This window comes from Protopterus annectens, chromosome 5.part0 (assembly GCF_019279795.1).
Source record: "Protopterus annectens isolate FY-2018-M chromosome 5.part0, PAN1.0, whole genome shotgun sequence".
NCBI lineage: Eukaryota > Metazoa > Chordata > Ceratodontiformes > Protopteridae > Protopterus > Protopterus annectens.
This window is the reverse complement of record NC_056735.1, coordinates 1,094,640,390-1,094,660,744: the sequence shown is the minus strand read 5'-3', so window position 1 is coordinate 1,094,660,744 and position 20,355 is coordinate 1,094,640,390. Positions and strand designations below refer to the sequence as shown.

General features: G+C 42.1%; 1 protein-coding gene across 2 annotated transcripts in view; it reads left to right on the top strand.

The window, feature by feature from the left end:
- NXPE3 (neurexophilin and PC-esterase domain family member 3) overlaps window positions 1–20,355 on the top strand; it is a 1,170,309-nt gene that overhangs the window by 319,185 nt on the left and 830,769 nt on the right. For both annotated transcript variants that reach the window (XM_044070959.1, XM_044070958.1), the window contains exon 3: window positions 4,663–5,423. In XM_044070959.1, coding sequence (XP_043926894.1) covers window positions 4,663–5,423 — 761 coding nt within the window. The remainder of the gene's footprint in view (window positions 1–4,662; window positions 5,424–20,355) is intronic.

Genomic DNA, 20,355 nt, shown 5'->3' with positions numbered 1-20,355 from the left:
AGGCAGAGGGGGACAAGGTGGATGCCGGCCCAGAGGCAGAGGGGGACCGAAGAACTTTGGGTCATGGGAACCCTTTTCTGACCGACCTGTGCAGCAGCCCTGAGGGGTTGCCCGACTGCTCCTCTCTGGAGGCAGTCGGGGGGGGGGTGTTTTTTGAGGCACCCGGCTCAATGGGAGTCCATCACAACAGATCGCTCCAGAGGCTATTCAGTCCCCTTCATAAATAAGCCCCGTTAATCAAGGCGCCTCCCAGATGTCCCACCCACGCAAAGGGAGGCTCCGGCTTTGGAAATAAAAAAGCTGTTAGAAAAAAGAGACATCCAGCATGTGCCCCCAGACCAGTCCGGATCAGGCATCTACTTCAGGTTCTTTCTGGTGCCAAAAAAGACGGTGGACTTAAGGCCGATTCTCGACCTCTCAACAATTAACCTTTTCGTTGCCAAGGAGAAATTCCAGATGGTCACGATTCAATCCATCCTGCCCCTCTTGCAGGAGGAGGACTGGATGTGCTCCATAGACCTCAAGGATGCGTACTAGCATATTCTTATGGAAAGACGGCCCAGGAGGTTTTTTCGCTTTCGGCTAGGGGCCAGTCATTACCAGTTCAGGGTCCTACCCTTCGGTCTCACCACAGCCCCCAGGGTGTTCACCAAGGTCATGGCAGTTGTAGCGGCCCACCTGAGGCTCCAGGGCATACAGGTCTTCCCGTATCTAGACGACTGGCTCCTCACCACCCCCACCAGGCATCTACTTTCTCTAGCCAGGGATTTCTTCCTCTGGATGTCACCCCGGTTGGGGATAACCATAAATGTCAAGAAGTCTTTCCTCCAGCCTGTTCAAGTGTTAGACTGCATAGAGGCCTGGATATATACCCTCCAGACCAGGGCCTTCCTAACATCAGACAGACTTCACAGCATGACTCGGCATGTGTATCCCTCTTTTAGTCCCCTGCTCCCCCAGCAGAATTAGTCCTGAGAGCTTTGGGGTCCATGGCGGCAGCGATCAATCTGATTCCTTACGCTCGTCTGCACATGAGGGTTCTACAGTGGACGTTGCAAGTCCAGTGGTCTATTCGACACCACCCTCTAGACTTCCCGATTCCCCTCAGCAGGATTTGCAGGAACTGCCTCATGTGGTGGCTTCAATCCCGAGCCCTTCGGGAAGAACGACCTTTTGTTATGTCACCACCCCAGGCCACAGTGACCACGGATGCCCCCTGCCTAGGGTGGGGGGACATTGTGCGGGCAGGACTGTCCAAGGCACGTGGACTCAGACTGAGACTGTACTGCATATAAATGTCCTGTAGATGAGGGCGGTCCTTTTGGCATTGCAGGCCCTTCATGCCTCTCTTCCTCCAGGGACTATTGCTATCCAGTCGGACAATATATCAGTGGTCTGGTATATCAGCAAACAGGGGGGAACCAGGTCTTACCCCCTTTGCCGAGAGGCCATGAGAGTTCGGGAATGGGCGATCTCCACCAACCACTTCCTGTTAGCAACACACATTCCGGGTCGGTCCAACATACTGGCGGACAAATTGAGCAGAACTGTCCTCTCTCCTTACGAGTGGTCTCTGGATCCTTGTGTAGCGGAACAGATCTTCCTCAGCTGGGGTCAGCCTTGCTGCGATCTCTTCGCATCACCTTCCAACGTTAAGTGCAGCGAGTTTTTCGCACTAATTCCTCCTTTGGGAGAAGCACCCAGAGACGCTCTAGTCCATCCTTGGCCGCCCGGTCTTCTTTATGCGTATCCTCCACTTCCGCTTATGACAAAATTTCTGCAGAAAGCTCGCCGGTTAGGGAGCAAGATTATCCTCATAGCCCCATTCTAGCCTCGTCAAGTCTGGTTCCCCTGCCTGTGGTCTCATCTCATAGCTCCACTCTGGATCTTGGATCCAATTCCGGATCTGATTTCTCATCCCTTGGGAATGGCTCCTCCGAACCTGGACGGTCTCAAGCTCTCAGCTTGGCTGATCCAGTTCCCCTAGTTGCCAGGACTCCCAGTATCTCTTCCCGAGTCAAGTCTATCCTGGTGGCAGCACATAAACCCTCTACCAGGAAGATTTATAGTAGCAAATGAAAACGTTTTTCAATTTGGGCTTCACAAAAGAACTTGGATCCTGTCACCGCTCCTATTTCAGCAGTACTGGAATTCTTGTATCGTATGTTTCAGCAAGGGGCCAGCTCATCTACTGTGAAGGTCCAGCTGGCTGCCATTTCCCATTTTCATATTGGGGACAACTTTGGTTCCCTCGCTGCTGCCAGAATTTGCAAGACCTTTCTAAAAGGCACTTTTCTTTTGAGACCCCCTGTTAGGAATTCATCCCCGCCGTGGGATCTGACCTTAGTTCTTCAGGCATTAGTTGCGCCTCCCTTTGAACCCGCAGCTTCCGTTGATCTGAAGTTCTTGTCATGGAAGACGGCCATTTTGGTAGCAATTACTTCAGCCAGGAGAGTGTCGGAGCTTCAGGCTCTCTGTATCAAACCTCCATACCTTGTGTTTCATAAGGATAGGGTATCTCTCAGGACTAATCACTCCTTTCTCCCTAAAGTTGCTTCCGAGACAAACATTAATCAGTCCATTAATTTGCCTGTCTTTTTCCCTAATTTCCAGAACAAAGGAGAATTTAAACTTCATTTGCTGGATGTTCACAGACAGTTATGTTTTTACTTGCACAGGAGGGCTGTCTTTCGTAACTCTGATCAACTTTTTGTCTCCTTTGCTAAGCCTTTTTCTAGGGAAACCAGTTTCTAAGGTGACTCTCGCCAGGTGGATTTCGAGTTGTATCTTACAAGCATACAGAGAGTCTGGCTTACCAGAACCAATGGGGGTTCATGCTCATTCTACGCGTTCTATGGCAACGTCTGCTGCATTCTGGTCTAGAGTTTCCCTGGATGAGATTTGTTCAGCGGCTACCTGGGCGTCCTCTCACACCTTTATCTCTCATTATAAACTGGATTTGGTGTCTAGAGGAACTGCTGCCTTTGGCTGTGCAGTGCTCCGGAATATCCTTCCTTAAGGGCCTCCCAAGATTCGGGTAGCTGGGGACTCTGTCCCACAGGTTGCTGATCAAATGAAGTTAACTACTTCAGATAAAGAAGTTATGTACTCACCATAATGTTCCATCTAAGTAGGTAAACTTCATTTGTCAGCAGCCGTCCCTCCCTCCTTCCTCCTGACTTTCATGGTTATTTAGCTGAGCTTGAGGTTCAGACTTATGAGCTTTATTTTGTCCTTGAGTCAGGTGTCTCAAGTTGTTAGTTTGTTTTATTATCATATGCAGGTGGCAAACGCGATCTGAGGATTGGAAGGAGGTTGCAGAGTAGTATGGGTAAGGGGGAGGAGCTTGGAGCTCTGATCTTTTTGCTTGGTATGCTGCTGGCTCGGATCCGTGTCGGATCCATAACCCACAGGTTGCTGATCAAATGAAGTTTACCTACTCAGATGGAACGTTATGGTGAGTACATAACTTCTTTTTTTCAAACACCTGTCCACTAAATGGAAATGTGCCTGCCTACACCCTACCTAATTCTATCCAAGTATATGCCCCCAGGAGGTTTTCTCCCTGGTTTCTAAGCTCTCTATAACTCCCATAGCTATTTTCCTAATGAGTGGATCTAAGCTCTCTGCAACTCCTATAGCTACTTATCACACAATTCCAACTTTGTAAATATTGCAAATAGCATCACACTTTAAACGAGTGCATGTAAAGTGTTTCCATACTTACTTTAAATGTGTGTATGTAAATTGTTTCCACACTGAAAACATAAGAATGTTTGCTCAAATGAGTCTATATAGTACAACCCTTAAGATCAACTGCAATGAATTTTGTTGATTATGAGTGATATTGAATGTACATATTTGTAAACTATTCTATATAATGTATCTTTTATACTTTTGTATCTTTGCTGTATTATGTATCTTGGAGCTTTTCTCCCCGGGCCTCCACTGAAAACGTGACATTTGGGCCCAGTGGACTTCCCCGTAGTCAAACTGGAAATAAATAAATAAATAAATAAATTATGTATGTACTAAATCAATAGCAACTTCAACAACTTTCTTCCAGCACTTATCCTTAGGTGACATTTTCACATGATCTTCTTTCAGCAGCTTTGCAAGACACTGTAAGCTGCATGTAATGTCTAGGCCAAGGTCTTCCTTTTGGATCACTTTTGTTTGAGGGTTGTTCCACCAGGGGTGTCTACCCAGGAAAGTTTTCTAGGGGCTGAATCCTGAGTGTTATCGAGGTAGAACTCCTTTTTATCAGCATATGAAAACTACATACATAACATATTGATAGATCTGTAAGATCTGTCCTCCATAACATATCCTATTTCATCCGCCACTTTTGCTGTAGCTGGCCTTGATTTTCTTTTCTTCTCTCCTCTTGTTCTTTGTTATGCACTCTTAATCATATATTCAGAAGACTTGGACAACCTGGACACCAGGAAGAGGAGGGGAATCTCAACAGATGGTGAAAGCTTTATTTACTGAAAAATCTTAATTCCTGTGGTAGTAGTAATTTTGCTGTAAAGGGTGATCTATCTCTTAAGGATCTGTCATTATGGTGTGTATGTATGTAACTGTCATTTCTGTGTTCTAAAGTGTGGTGAAAGATGACAAGTTGTTGTACTGACTGATAACTCTTTTCTTTTTTGTCAGCATCTCGGATATAGCACAGTATCTGCAGCCAACCAGCTTCATAGTTTGGATCATCAAACATTCACTGTTGATGGCGGTGACCCTGCAAAACTGATGTATTGTGGTTATCAGCATCAGTTCCTGACAGCTCAAGAAGAAGCTGAGGAAAAAGCTTTGCTTAACACCCTAAAGTGGCCTTTGTTTTCCCAAGATGTGTCTGATTTCTTTAGAAGCACAGATCCTTCTAAAAGCGTTTTTGTTATTATGAGGTCTGAGACTAAATTCATAATTGGTAGCCAGTTGGAAATACTAGTTCGCATGTCTGATTTTGAAGGAAGGCCAAAGAAATATGGTGGCGATTATTTGCAGGCACGAATCTATTCTCCTTTGACTGAAACTGGAGCTGTAGGAAAAGTGGTTGACCACCAAAATGGTATTTACACTGTCATTTTCACCATACTTTGGGAAGGAATAGTGAAAGTGTCTGTCCTACTGGTTCATCCAAGTGAAGGCATTAAAGTTCTTAAGAGGTTACGTGATGAAAAACCAGACAGAGTATTCTTTAGAAGTAAGTTTAGATCTGGGACCTTTACAGAAAGCACAGAGTGCAATCTTTGTTTGCCAGGAGGGCATCCTGTGTGTAACTATACAGATCGCAATACTGGAGAGCCCTGGTTCTGTTATAAACCTAAAAAACTGCCGTGTGATACAAGAGTCAGCCATTCAAAGGGTGGATATCAGAAAGGACTTTTGACTGAAGAGGAACCATTATTCTTCCAAAGGTCTGCATTTTTAAATTTTTACTCCAGATACCAGATATGTTTACATTTTCTGATGATAAAGCTGTTTGAGGCTTCAGAGTTATTTTATGCACTGAAAAGGTTTAGATTTCACAAAGTATTGGCTTCTTTTTAGCTGAATATTGTGAACGTTTTTGTAACCAAAGTGTTAAGATGCAAAAGTAGTAGATGATGACTGTTTTTCTAGAAATATTAACCACTCCGCAGCAGTTTGGTAATTTCCTGACATTTTTTTTCCCGAGATTTTTTTTTAGTCTGTAGAGTCTGTCAGTATAGCTTATTATCTTTTAGATTTCCATATACATTTTTCCTTTTCTGAAAAGTGTTAACCTTATTTGTTAAAGTATGAAACCAAAATGCCATATTAGTGAATTCTGTGAGTTTAGTATAATGTATTAAAACAGGAGTATATGATTCTATTTCAGTGGATATAGATTATTTGTGTTTTGGTGAAGGTTCTCAAGACTGTATTTCTGTGAAAGAGATATTACTTAGGGTTGAAAAGACAGAAGACCCACTTCTGAAAATAGTAGCTTTAGCCGAAAGGAGTAGTTGGAGCTAACTTATCTGAGCCACGTTAAATTGTCTGCTTGAATTACTGTGCCATGCTTAGTGGGAATGGAGGAGCTTGTTGTCACGGGTTACCTTTTTTCTTCAATAGGCTTCTGAATCTGGCATATTGTTTTTGTGCTTCTCTCAAATAACTATTTTGAGAACTTGATAATTTGCTGCAGTCTCAGACTAAAGCCATTTCTGCTCGTTTTCTTCCATTTTCATCACTGAATCATGACCAAGATTATCTTAATTGTATTTATTTATATTTTGATTAGTTATCTTTCTGAGCATTACTTGTTTTCATTGATGGCATATTGAGAAAAAACAGCAGAAATTACAGAAGGAAAATGAGATATATGAAACTTTTCCAACTACCCATGTGAAAATAAGGCATCAGTATTGTTTAAAATCTATATACAAGAGATGTTGAACAATGAGGGAGGGTATGATTATGTGAACATTTTATAGAATGCATATACTGTGTAAATGTAATATTTTTTCAAAATGGAAAAATGGGATATGATTACAGAAAAGATACACATTTATGAGATAGATGTTGAATTTACTAAAAGGAAATATTCTCTCAGCAGCTGTCCTTCGGGGGAATAGTTTTAACACTCTGCTAGTGAGGGTTAAAGTAACCTGCTTTGTTACTCATATCAAGAGGATTATGATTAGATCATTGATCATAACCAGTTTGAATATGGGAAATGGTTTTCAGGAAACTCACTTGGAAGGAAAAGCTTAAGAGTTGAACTTCACAAACTCAACTTATAATCCATTCATAGGTTCATAGGTTCATAGGTTCATACTAGGCTATCTGCCCGAGGGCATTTACAAGCCTAGCCCATAGTTTTGTGGCTTACGCCACCCCTTTAGTATGGGGAACTATACCCATTATTTTGCTGTGCCTCTGTTGAGCAGTGACACTGAGGTAATCCCTGGGGTATATCTGTGATCTCCCATCCATTGGTCAAGATTTCTCTTGAACAAGGCCAGCGAGGTGCTCTGCCTCACATATACCGGGATTTTATTCCACAGCATAGGGAGTCTTTGGGTGATGAATCTATCCCTCCAGCACGTCCTATTAATAGCCATGTTGAGGTTTAAGTCTCCCGTACTTGTGGCTCTGACGGATCTAGATTTTTTGAGGTGAAGCATATTCATCAAATCTGGGTTTGACATGGCCTTGTATGTTAGGCAAAGGTCACCTCTGAGCAAGCGTGTTTACTGAATAGAGCTGGAGTTCTTTCAGTCGGGCAGCATAGGACAGATGTTTGAGACCCTTTATCCTTTTGGTGAGGAACTTTGTGGCCTCTCCAGCTGCTGCAAGTGTCGGGTCAGATACATTCGAATGGGGCATTGTACTCAATCATTGGTCTGATGAGTGATGAGTATAGGGAGACTATGACCTCCCTTGATCTAGATGAGAATCCCTTCATGATAAGGTGGGCAATGTAGAAGGTCTTCCTAACTACTTTAGCTACATGGGTGTCGAATGACAGACTACTATCAACCTGGGTCCCCAGGTCCCTGATAACTTCTTCTGTACTCAGTGGATTGCCACCTATTTGGTAGCTAGGGGTAACCTTGTTTTTCCCGAAGGGTATGACTATGCATTTTTGGCATTTAACTTTAGGCCATGGCTCTGGCACCAGTTATCCATTTCTGTGAGACCCTTCTGAAGGATATCTGTGTCAGATGTGTTTTCTACTATGGCCAGTTTGCAGTCATCTGCAAACTTTGTCAGCCATAACCCTCCTGTGTTTGCTTGTACTCGGAAAAGTAGATGCCAAACAAGAGTGGGCCCAGGACTGAGCCCTGTGGTACACCACTTGTGACAGGCTTTGAGTCTGACATGGCGCCAGCAACTCTGACCCTGTGGGTTCTGTCACTCAGCCAGTTTGCAACCCATCTTGTGATGTATGGGTTAACATTTAAGCTGATGAGTTTTTCAATGATACCCGAGTGGGGTATTGTATCAAAGGCCTTCGCCAGATCGAGGTAGGCTGTATGGACTGCCTTTCCCTCATCAATGGCTTTGGTGACTGTTTCAAAAGTCAACCAAGTTTAGAAGGCATGATCTGCCTTTGACAAAGCCAAACTGGGATGGATCCAAAGTCTGCAAATTCCTATGTCTTTATTTATGAGGTCCATTATGATCCTCTCCATGGCTTTGCAGATAAGGCTTGTCAAGCTAATGGGCGGTAATTTCCAGGGTCGGTGGAGGCACCGCCTTTGTGAAGTGGGACCACAGTTGCAGTGCGCCACTCCTGGGTAATGTATCCAGAGGTAAGACTATGATTAAACAGCTGTCCTAGCTGTGGGTTTAATTCCTCGTTGAGTTCGTGGAGCACACAGCCGGGGACACCATCAGGTCCCATGGATGCTGTGTTTTTGCTTTGGAGAGAGCAGTTCTCACTTGGGCGTTGGAGATGTTTGGGGGCTGCAATCGCTTGGTATAGATATCTCTCCTTTGGGGAGGGGAGAAGTTTGCACTGAACCTGTCAGCCAGTATGTTGGCAATGTCTGTAGGATCAGTAATCTTCACATCATTTTGAACTAGTTCTGAGCATATCTGGGAGTTTCCTCCCAGGTTTCTAACATAGCTAAAGAAGGCCTTATGATTGTCTTTTGAGTCTTTAGCTATTTTTCTCTCAAAATTTGCTTTGGATGATTTTATGAGAGCTCTTAGTTTTTACTTATAGTGATCAAGGGTGTCTTACCTTTTAAGGATTTTGCTCTATCTTGTAGTAGCTTCCTCCTTTTGTTGTAGAGTTTGTTTATGGCTGGGGTCCACCAGAGTGGACGCTTGCCTTTGGTACAAAGAGTCTTTGTTTTGCTTGGGATTGCCTTATCCATGCAGTCCTGCAGGTGCTGGTAGAAGGCATTTGTAAGTGATTCAGCGGCTTGAGTACTGTTTTCCGTCGGCTCGGGGCCTTAAAGGAGACCACACTAGTCTTTAGAAGTGTGAAGTCGGCTTCGAGAAGTTCTTTACTGTGGTCTTTTTATTTCAGGTGGGGTGGGATGAGGACCTCCAGCGAGATTAGTTTGTGATCTGATCTCACCAGTGAGGGGTATACTTCCGGTGTTGAACATTGTGCTCCCATGTTCGTGATGATGAGATCAAGTATGTTTTCTCCTCTTGTGGGGATGGTGACTAGTTGTTCCATGGCATTTGAGTTTATGAATTCCAGGAACTTTTGGGCTAGGGTGTTTGGGCTTGAGTAGTGTTCCCAGTCTATATTAGGGTAATTGAAGTCACCTAGTATGATGGTGTTTGGTGATACATTTATCCCCTCTAGTGTTTTCAGGAAGGCCATGTGAGGTTCCTCACAGTTCCTCATAGTTATTTATAGTACATGATGCTTCTCTAGATGTGGTATTAACTTAACTATTATACCCCTGACTGTGTAACAATGCAGTGACCATGTTTCTTTTTAGTCTCTCTGCTTAAAACTCAATACACTCTGTTTTGCTTTCATTTTGGTCAGCACTGGTGCTCAGGTTCCTTAACTGGGCAAAGCAAGCCCAAGCTGAGTTTCTGTGCATGATTACTTGCAGCCTTTTTCATAACTCTAGAGACATTTATTACTTATTCACAATTAATCCCCCCCCCCCCCCACTGAAACAGACACAGTCCAAAGAATGGGCTAGTTAGTTCATGTTTTGTGTTCTCGTTGGAACTCGGGCTTAAAAAAAACAAACTCTGGAGATATAATGTGGGCAATGGAGCTGTTGCTGTCTTAAGAGAACTGAACATTTAGAACATTCTGCTTGTACCTTTGCTTAGAGTGTACACACATTCAGCAACTGCACTGCCTCATCCAGTATGTTCCATAATTGGCTGATGCCAGAAAAACTTTATTTTAAGAAGGCAAGAATATTTGTGGATTGACATAATCATCCTAGGAATAAACAAAATAATTGTGAACATCTGTGGACTACAGTTGTCTTCTCCACGTTAACATTTCAAAAGTAAAGTGCATCTGTATTAATTAGAATGCTAAGGAACTGCTAGTTCTTAATCCTGTGCAGATATAGGGGAAGGCTGTGTTGTGGTGATCACTTCTCACAAACCTAAGACCACGATATACTTTTATCCCCCTAACAGACTGGGATTTATGTTGCCATTGCCTTTTAAGCCTTACACTAAATTATACTATTTTCTGCCATTATTGCATTCTATTCTCATTTATTATATTTACTTCACTAATTCATCCTGACTTCCGCGGTGGTGCAGCGGTAGCGTTGCCTCACAGCAAGAGGCTCTCCCGTTCGATTCCCGGCTGGAGGGCGGGGAGTGCCTTCTGTGTGGAGTCTGCATGTCCTCCCCGCGGTTGGGTGGGCGTTCGAAAGACATGTGTAAATGGACGCCTTCGTTGAAGGTTGAACGTCGAGCTGGCACCTCGGTGTTCGTGAAAATCTACTGCCAGTCATTAGCGGACCGGAGTCCCACTGTGGCGACCCCTAACAGGGAAAAGCCGAAAGACAACAGCAACAGCAACAACTTCACTAATTCATCCTACACTGGTCTCAGATGTAAACTTGTTTTTTAAGTCTGTATGTAGCCATAAGTACTACACTTGAAAGTTAATGACTGTGCCTTTGTGGTTTTACGGTGGATGACTATTTATAGGTTCATAGGTGTGTACTAGGCTAATGGCCCTGGAGCCTTTACAAACCTAGCCCATAGGATTACTCTGACATCGTGCCACCTGACCTTAGTTCCCAGTGCCACTGTTGAGTAGAGCCACTGGAGAGATTCCCTGGGTGAATTTTCTATTTCCCATCCACCCATCAAGGTTCCTCTTGAAGCCAGTGAGGTGCTGTGTTTGACATGTATGGGAAGTCTATTCCATAGCAAAGGCAGCCTCTGGATTATGAACTTGTCCCTCCAGCACGTTTTGTTGATTGTGGTAATGAGGTTGAGATCTCTGGAGTGTGTGATGCGGAGGGAGTGGAATTTCTTTAGATGTAGGATTTCTAACAGAGCTGGATCAGACATGGCTTTGTTTGTCAAGCAGAGATTGCCTCTAAATAGGCGATATGAGACAGAGAATAGTTGGAGTTTTTTGAGTCTGTCCATATAGGGCAAGTGTTTAAGGCCTAGGATCCTCTTTGTGAGGTACTTTTGTGGCCTCTCCCATTGTTGCAGGTGTCTAGTGAGGTACATGCCAAATGGGGCATTGTACTCGATGATTGGCCTAATGAGGGAAGAGTAGAGGGAGACAACGACCTTTTTCTTCCTGGATGCAAAACCCTTAGTAATGAGATGTGCCACATAGAAGGACCACAGTGGCAATGTGGTGGTCAAAAGAGAGGCTGCTGTCAACTAGTGTTCCCAGATCTCTTATAACACCTTCTGTGTTCAGTGGACTACCATTGATGTGGTAATTCATGGGAACCGGGTTTTTCCCAAAGGGGATGACAACACATTTTTTGGTACTTTTCTGTTAAACCCCTACCACATCTTCACGTTGCTGTGTTTCGGGGCTATGTTATCATTCATGCAGGACTGATAAATGTGATGTGAAAAGAATAATTTTCATTAGGTAAGGTTAACTTTTTCTTTTATTTGATTTGGCAGGCAGGCAGTACTGCAGAGAGGAATGTCTTGTCTGGTGCTGCACAATCGCAGTTTTTAATAATGTGGGAAACGACTCCTTTCGTTTGCATGTAAGGGCTGACTATGAATAAACCGGGGACTGTGAGCATTGGCAAGACCAATATTTTTTTTAGGTGTATTGTACTGCAGTACAACTCTGAAGACTTTTTCAGAGCACCTCGCATAGCTGAAAAACACAGCTACAATGCAATGTGTACTTTCTAAAGTTTGCAGTTGTTGATTTCACAGCAATGGACATTAATCCTGAGACCTGGCAAACATATTTCTCAGTAATATGTGAAGTGATGCATGGTAAACATCACCCGATCCAGGCATATCCAGTAGTATAAATCTTTTCACATTATTCCCCTACATTAACCTTCTTCTACAGTGAGACGGGATTCTCTCTTAAGTATTATACTGAAAAGGCAAGTGGCTTCTGGCCGAAAAATGTGTAAAAAAAAAAAAAAAAACCTCCCGCAACTGGTAAGGGTTTAACGGTGGACTGCAGCTATTTCTGCAATGACCAAATGGTCCTGTACACCTAACGTAACAATAGACACTTGTCAGTTGTACAGAAGTAGTTGTCACACAGAAACTTGTGTCCACTACTGAAATACCGGTGAAATACAGTACTGTGAACTGGTAGGGGTTTAACGGAAAAGTACCCATTTTTTTGGCATTGAGCTTAAGGCCATGGTTCTGACACTAGTCGTTGGTTTCAGTGAGGCCTTTCTGTAGGATGTCAACATCACTTGGAGAGTTAGTAATAGCTCCCAACTTGCAATCGTCTGTGAACTTTGTCAGCCAGAGACCCTTTGTGTTGGCCTGGACTTCAGAGAAGTAGATACCAAACAGGGGAGGACCCAGGACTGAACCCTGTGGGACTACACTCGTGACTGGTTGGCAGTCTGACTTGGAGTCCGCTACTTTCGCACTGTGGGTTCTATCTGTGAGCCAGTCTGCAACCCACCTAGTGGTATAGGGGTTGATGCCTAGCTTAGTGAATTTTTCTATGATTCCTGAATGCGGAAGGGTATCAAATGCCTTGGCCAGATTAAGGTAGGCTGTATGAACCACCTTGCCTTCATCCACAGCTCTGTTGATTGACTCAAAGAAGTCGACTAAGTTGAGCAGGCATGATCTACCCTTCACAAAATCAAACTGTGTGGGATCCAGAATTTGGAGATTCCCTATATCCTTGTTTATTAGGTCATGATGATGCATTCCTTAGCTTTGCGTATCAGACTTGTCAGGCTAATGGGACGATAGTTCCTAGGGTCTGTAGTCGCTCCTCCTTTGTGGAGAGGGATGACTATAGCAGTGCGCCATTTGGTAGGGACAAAGCCTGAGGTGAGGCTGTGATTGAACAGGGCACACAGATGAGGTGCCAGTTCACTCTGTATTTCATGCAGAACACAGCCAAGGATATTGTTAGGTCCCATGGAAGCTGTATTCCTTGGCCTTGGACAGTGCTGTTTTAACCTGTGCAGCAGTAATACTGGGTGCCTGGAAATCTACTGGTATTGTGATTGGTCCTTGGGGGGGTAAAGTTGGCACTGAATCTGTCGGCCAGTATATTGGCAATAGAGAATCTGGGTATTGCCATGGAGATTATTTACATAACTATAGAAGGCCTTGTGGTTGTCTTTACTATCTGCTGCAATTTTATTTTCATAGCTAGCTTTAGAGGATTTGATGAGGGATCTCAAGTTTTTGTTGCGGCTGATAAGGGAATTTTTCCAGTCTTGAGACGTCACCTTATTCTGCATCAGTTTTCTCCTTCTGTTGTAGAGTTTGTTTATGGCAGTGGACCACCAGATTGGCTTCCGTTTTTTGAGGAGAGCATCTTGGTTCTATTAGGTATGGTGAGATCCATGCACTTGTTTGTACAGTGGGTTGGCGTATGATTCGAAGGTCATGCAATTATTCTCCATTTGCATGGGTGCCATACGTTAGCAACCTCTGTTTTCAGGAGCCCAAAGTTAGCTTTGCAGAAGTTTTTCATGGTGGTTACCTTTGCGGGGGGGGTGGGTGGGAGGGATGTGGATTTCCAGGGTAATTAGTTTGTGGTCGGATCTAACCAGGGAGGAGGTAACTACTGGTGTAGAGCAGCGGTCGCCCATGTTAGTAATGACCAGGTCAAGGATGTTGCTACCTCTAGTGGGGGTAAGAATGAGCTGGTCCAGGGCATTTGAATTAATGAATTCCAGGAAACGTTGGGCAAGTGTATTGGTACGTGAGTAGTTTTCCCAGTTAATGGAGGGGTAGTTGAAGTCGCCCAGTATGAGAGTGTTAGGTTGGGCCCTAATATTCTCCAATGTGGTTAGGAACGTGGAGTGTGAGTCTTGGGACATTGTTGGGGACCTATAGCAGGCTACGATCTGAATCGCTGTCTTACCCAATGTTAGCTGCAACTGAAGTATTTCTGATGCATTATGTTGGGCTACCAGTCTGGAGGTGTGCACATCCTTTATGAATATAGAAACACCACCACCTTTGGAGCTTTGGTCCAAGTTCTGGGGTCGAAAGGTGTGGAATGAGTTATAGCCTGTTAGTGCAGAGATGGTTTCTGCTGCCTTGAACCAGGTCTCTGTTACAGCACAAATGTCGATGTTCACCATTTTAAGGAGTGCTTCGTGCGAGTGCATTTTCAGATTTAGACTTCTAGTGTTGAGCAGCATGACCCTCAGATTGCATTTGTTTGTAGCTGTTATGGTGATAATTTGGTCTTTGAAACACCGCCTAAAAAGGCACTGGAGGGGATGGCAAGAGCCTTGGCCAATATCCGGAAGCCCAGGGGTGAAAGATGCAGGCCATCTCTGGCAAAACATCGCGGTCTGTTAATCATGTCATTCCAGGTGGACAGATACTGAATCCCCTTAGAATGACACCAGAAACTTAGCCAATTGTTGAAATTGATTATTTTCTGCTTGTACTGTGGTATCATTCTGGGTGATCGTAGGATGCTGCTCAGGGCTAGGGTCATACCCGCCTGGGGTACATAATCCAAGAGCTCCTCCATGTCTCTTTTCATGTAGTCCAGTGAGGTACGTCACAGGTCATTCATTCCCACATCTACAATGACAGAGTCATATTTGTACCTGTTGTTGAGGGACCAGAGTGCATACGTTATGTGGTGGATCCTGGCACCTGACAGGCAGCTGACTGTTACTTTCTCCTTATTCAACCTAGTCAGTGGGACATCAGTGTGCCTCACTATCGAGTCACCTATGACTAGTGTGTTCTGCATGCTGTTCTGCCTTAGGGGCTTTGGCTGAGTGGTACACTGTTTAGGAGAGTTATGTGTCTCATGATTAGTGTTGTGGTAGTCGAGTGCATTTCTGCCTTGGAGGTCTCTGCTGTTGGGGTAGATTTTTATTGAGAGCCTCCGCAAAGTTGGGCGTGTGGTTTGTGTTTTTATGTGAAGGCAGTACTGGTGTGTGTTCTGGATGGCTATGTGTTCCATGTGGTGCTGTGCAACTGTTGACCTTCTCTTCTTGACCAGCTATTCCGGTCTTGGCTGGAGAGTGCATGGCTTCCATTTTGGATATATAAGTGCATCTCTCGCAAGTCTGAGTGTTGGGAGGTAAGAGGAGAGGGTTGTCGGTGTACATGAGGCAGTTGTTACATTGCCTCAGGATGCCGAAGTTCACCACGTTAATAGGAGAAAGCACAGGGAACTGACCTTTAGACATGCCTAGTTGGGTGGGTATTAATAATAAGTACTGGAGCTGTTTCCTTGTAGAACGTTTAGTGCTGGTAGCACTTTTGTGTGCTGCAATAATTGCTACAAGAAGTCTGGAAAAGTGCTAGACTGATAAGCTAGTAAAAGTACAGGAGAGGAGAAAACTAGCAGGTCTAAGTGAAAAATTGAAGAGCAGACTTTGGCACTGCTCAGAAGCTACAAACAGTCCTGGATACAGCAAATCTGTATGTGGACTAGACTAGTTATAGGAAGGACGGGAAACAAGTGCAAATGTGGGCTTTTAAACCAGAATGTTGAAAGAGATGGAAAAACTGCCCAAACGAACAATAAACTACAATTTCTGGGTCAGAAACCACTCCTGCTGTGGTAGATAGGCTACCTAGTGCTTACCACTCCCACTAACAAGCTAGAAGGCTACCCTCCGACACAGAAAGGCATGAGGGGCTCAGAAGCTTACATACAGTCCTGGATACAGGAAATCTGTATCTGGACTAGACTAGTTACAGGAAAGGCGTTATAGCAGCAAATTGTGTTTTACCATACAAATTTTGTCATGTGAATGCTTTTTATTTTTTCTAGCATTCTGTTAAATACCAAGAATGAAAATGTACAGGTGTATGAGTCTCATATCTAAGTTTGTGGAAGTACTCTTGCGTCTGACAGTATGTCTGTTATCTTTGTGCTTTTCTGTCTGGGCTTCTGCTGAAATAAGGATACTCATTTTGGACTATCTCAGTCAATAGCATGCCATAAATGAGTAAATACATTTAAACAGCTGTAGGCAGTTTAGTTGAACAACTTTCATAGGATAAAGCAGGTAGAGAAATAACAAATGAATCAATATTAGCAAAGAGGCTTTATTTGTATTTATACATTTGTTGACAGGGGTAGAGTGCTGATCTCAGTGGCTCATTTTCAGGCACAGCCTAGGGTTAGAAACCAAGAGTGGTTAAGACATTTAAACATGTTTATGCAATGGATTAAACAGTCAACATGAGATATACAGTATTTGTGCAATGGACTGATAAATAAAAAAACAAGTGTTTTAGGCACACATCAGATTTACAATATGTACACGTGTTTATATAAATCTGAGAATTAAAATATATGTACAGGTGAAATTTAAAGGAATTATGATCCAGGTTATATGGTGCAAAATATTTAACACCATTTCATGGTGAAGCCCACCATCTACTTTACTTGTGTGTGCTAACCCTAACTGTAACACTAACCCTACCCTGTCACTAACCCTACACATTATCTTACTAAAAACCCTTTCTCTATCAGTCTCCATACTAAGACAACACTTGATTTTAGTTTTGTAGCTGAGGTTTACTGATAATATGACTTTTTTAAAGTGGGGGAGAAGTATTTTGTGTTTTGTGATTCTACCATTTTTATTCTCTCTTGAGTTTTCTACTTTTAATGATGTAATCTTAAATAATATTATATACGTATTAATTGAATCACATTTTGTTGAATCACAGATCATTGAAAGAAATTTGTTGAAAACTGATTTCACTGAAAACTCATTTTGTCAAGTCAAACAAATGTGTCGGAAACTGTAGGCTTTGTGTAGTAGGCAATTACAACAATATAGAAATCACAAAAAATATTTTCAAATTCTGGACTAAATAACAATGAGCAATTCTACTGCATGAAATAAGTTGTTTAATAAAGTAGTTAAGCATTTTCATGCCAGCCAATTAACAGGACTTCATCAGAACTGAATACGATCTAAAAGCAGTACCTAGATCATGTGACAAATAATCACTAATCAGGATGTAAATTCATTAAAAACTGTCTAAACTTCATTAATTCACTTAAAACGAATTAAAGGAACATGGATTAATATCACCAAATATGTTTAAAGCAAAATTATAAAGTATGCTCTTAAAAATACAATGTATACTCATAAAAATTACAATAGTAATAATATGTGTGTTTAGTCAAATGTACATTACTGAATCAAATCTTGTTTGCTTTCAACTTGAGCGTTTTAAGAATAGAGATTGAATCATTGATACCTGATGGCACTGATGCATTAGTTCTAAGTTGCCACATTGTTTCCCTGTGGCCCAAAATTACTCTCCAGTCTCCTCCTCTCCTTAGGAGATCCACCTTCTCAAAAATGGAGAATACTAAACGATCAAAATTCTGGCATTCGCTACAATGCTTAGCTAATGCGTTTCTTAAAATCTAGTTTACTGATACAGTAACAATGTAACATTGAATATGGCTTACCTGGCGACTTGTGTAACTTGCCCCTCTTTTTATATAAGCAAAACTTGAGAACCCCTTGAGGAAGAGAATTTACAAACAATGTTATCTTTTTTCTTTGCAAGCATTGAATAAAGTATTGAACATCTCTAGTTGTAAATTATTAAAGCTGCAACAGACTTAGTATTTGCTGTTTTAGTTACTTTGAATCACAGTCTAATCATGTTAGAAAAAATTATGGAGACATTGATTTGAGGGAATCATTCTGCTATGCCTGCCTTCCTAGACGGACTTATTTTGACTTGAAACATGTAGTGTTGGTCGAGAGAGAACTATGTATGTCAGACAAATCTAACTCTGCTGTTTAGGTAGAAGATTTTAGATGTAGCTAGTGTCCTCCTTCAGGACATCTTGAAAAAGTTTAGGAGTCTCGCTGATAAACTTTAGTTTATGGGAGCTAGGAGTGGAGACAACTGAACAAAAAACATTTGTCCTTGAAAATTGTTGCAGCAGAAATTAATTGATTATGAAAACACATACCTCCACAGTCAAATATGTTCAGGATATTAGGCACAGAATTGCAAACTGTTCAGAGAAATGTAATGCCATACAAACAAACCAGCTTAAGACAGTCCATTAACTATTTTTTTATATTATGCAATGTATAGTAACCAGTTCTTTGACTTCAGTTTGTTATGCGTAGCTATGCAATATTTTTCCTTTACTCACACTACTGATTGCAAGTCTATACTGTTCTACACATGTAATTTTTCCTATCCATACTTAGTGACTCCTAAAGATTAATAATGTAAACTCTGTGCTGTATTGTATTATGTTATGTTGCCTTTTATACATGTAATATTTGATTGTAGTGGTGCTGCGGTAGCGTTGTCGCCTCACAGCAAGATGTTGTCGCGTTCGACTCTCAGCTAGAGCGTCTTCTGTGTGGAGGCATGCGTGAATGGGCGTGCCTTCATTGAAGGTTGTGCGTCAGGGCTAGTAACTCGGCACGTAAAAATCCACTACCAAACATTAGCAGACCGGAGTTCTGCTGTGGCGACCCCTAATCGGGATAAGCCGAAAGACACAACAACTTATGTTAAGCTTGTTTACTTTGTAATACTTTGTGGAGCTTTTCTCCCCGGGCCTCCACTGAAAATGTGTTTCTGACCTAGTGGACTTTCCCGGTCAACAAATGTCAGTAAATAAATAAATATGAGAGATCTGCTTGAGTCCTACAGCAATAATGCTTAAGGTAACCATTCAAGCTATTTGTATTGTTTTGCTAATGGATCTTAACTTTAATAATTCAAATCATACGCATTTTACAAAGCTTGCGATTTTCTCACACTTTCTGTGTCTCATATTTATTAGGCTATTGGATTACTAAAAAACTTTTTTATTTCAAACATGGCAGAATTTCAACTTAACATTTACATGGAAATGTGTACATATGTTTTTTAGCTGATCTTCCAGCAGAAGTAAAACAGAGAAGACAAGTACTGTCTAAATGTTGTCCATGTTTTTTTTTTGTTTGTTTTAATTCCTAAAGGACTTAACAATTCACATTTAGCAATACAAAGTACTCTGTTGAGTCACCATATAAAGCTGCTAAAATGGTTTAAAAACTATTTCCTGAGTCATTAAGAGCTGCTGATCAGAGCTGCTCAGGGCTTGCAAGATTGCCTCTCCCACACTGTTTCGGAATTTGCCAGTTTTTCTTTCATTTTGCATAAAACTAACATTCTTATTCTAAGAAGGGATTGCAGCCAGCATATGCTTTTGTTCTCTGCAGGCAGTAGGCAGATACCTTTTTAGTCTTTCAAGTCATGAGTTTACCTCTTGTTCAACATATAAGTAGCACTCTTTTACTAAGGAGGGATTACAGCTTGCAAAAATTGTAGTTCTGTTTGAGCAATAAATAGGCAGACATCTGTGGGTGCCTTTAGGTAAACTGCTAAAAACTATCTGCATCACTGATCTTTCAGATAGTGCTACTACAGAAGGAAAAGGATACTTCATGTGCTAATGTAGTTCAGGCTTGTTAAACCCATTATATCTTGAAAGTTAATGGCTTTCTTACCCATGAGCAGTGTGCCATACAGAGAAAAATAAGCATTTTGTTTCCTTCAGTAAGACTGATGTATATTGGCAACTGCTGACCTAGAAATGCTATCCTTCAGTTGTGGCTTAAGCCTGTTTCAGACCAACTACTTACTGTTTAGGGAGTATCTCCAACTGATTCCAACTGGAATACTTCCTTGTCCACCTGTCCTCTTATCATTACATTTACACAGTCGTAGCCACTTCCGCTAATATTCACGATCACGCTTCATCCAGTCAGCAGTAAATTCAACCATTGTCAACACCCACTAAAATATTGTACTCAACTAGCCTATAATGTACATCTACAAATACCCTCCACCATTTAGTTGTATCTCCTACTTCACTGCCATGCTCCTCCATCTTATCCTAATTTCACTGCTAATCATAGTCTCAAATCTTACCACTTATTTCCACCACATAACATTATTACAAATTCAAATCATGCTTACCAATCTGAAACATGCGCCACACACATCCCTGTCACTGAAAAATTATGTTTAAAAATACAGAACATACAAAGAAATCAAACTGACTTCTTGTCTACTCCTCAATGTTTGCATTCAGCTTTACTGGAAAAATACACTCAGACTCTGCTATGGATTTCTGTGAGGGAAATGTTAATTTGTTTTTGCAGTCTTGTATAATGTATTGCTTCATTGCCTTCTTCTGTTTTGTATCTTGTGGTATATTTTCTTTACACAGTGTTTTTACTTGTA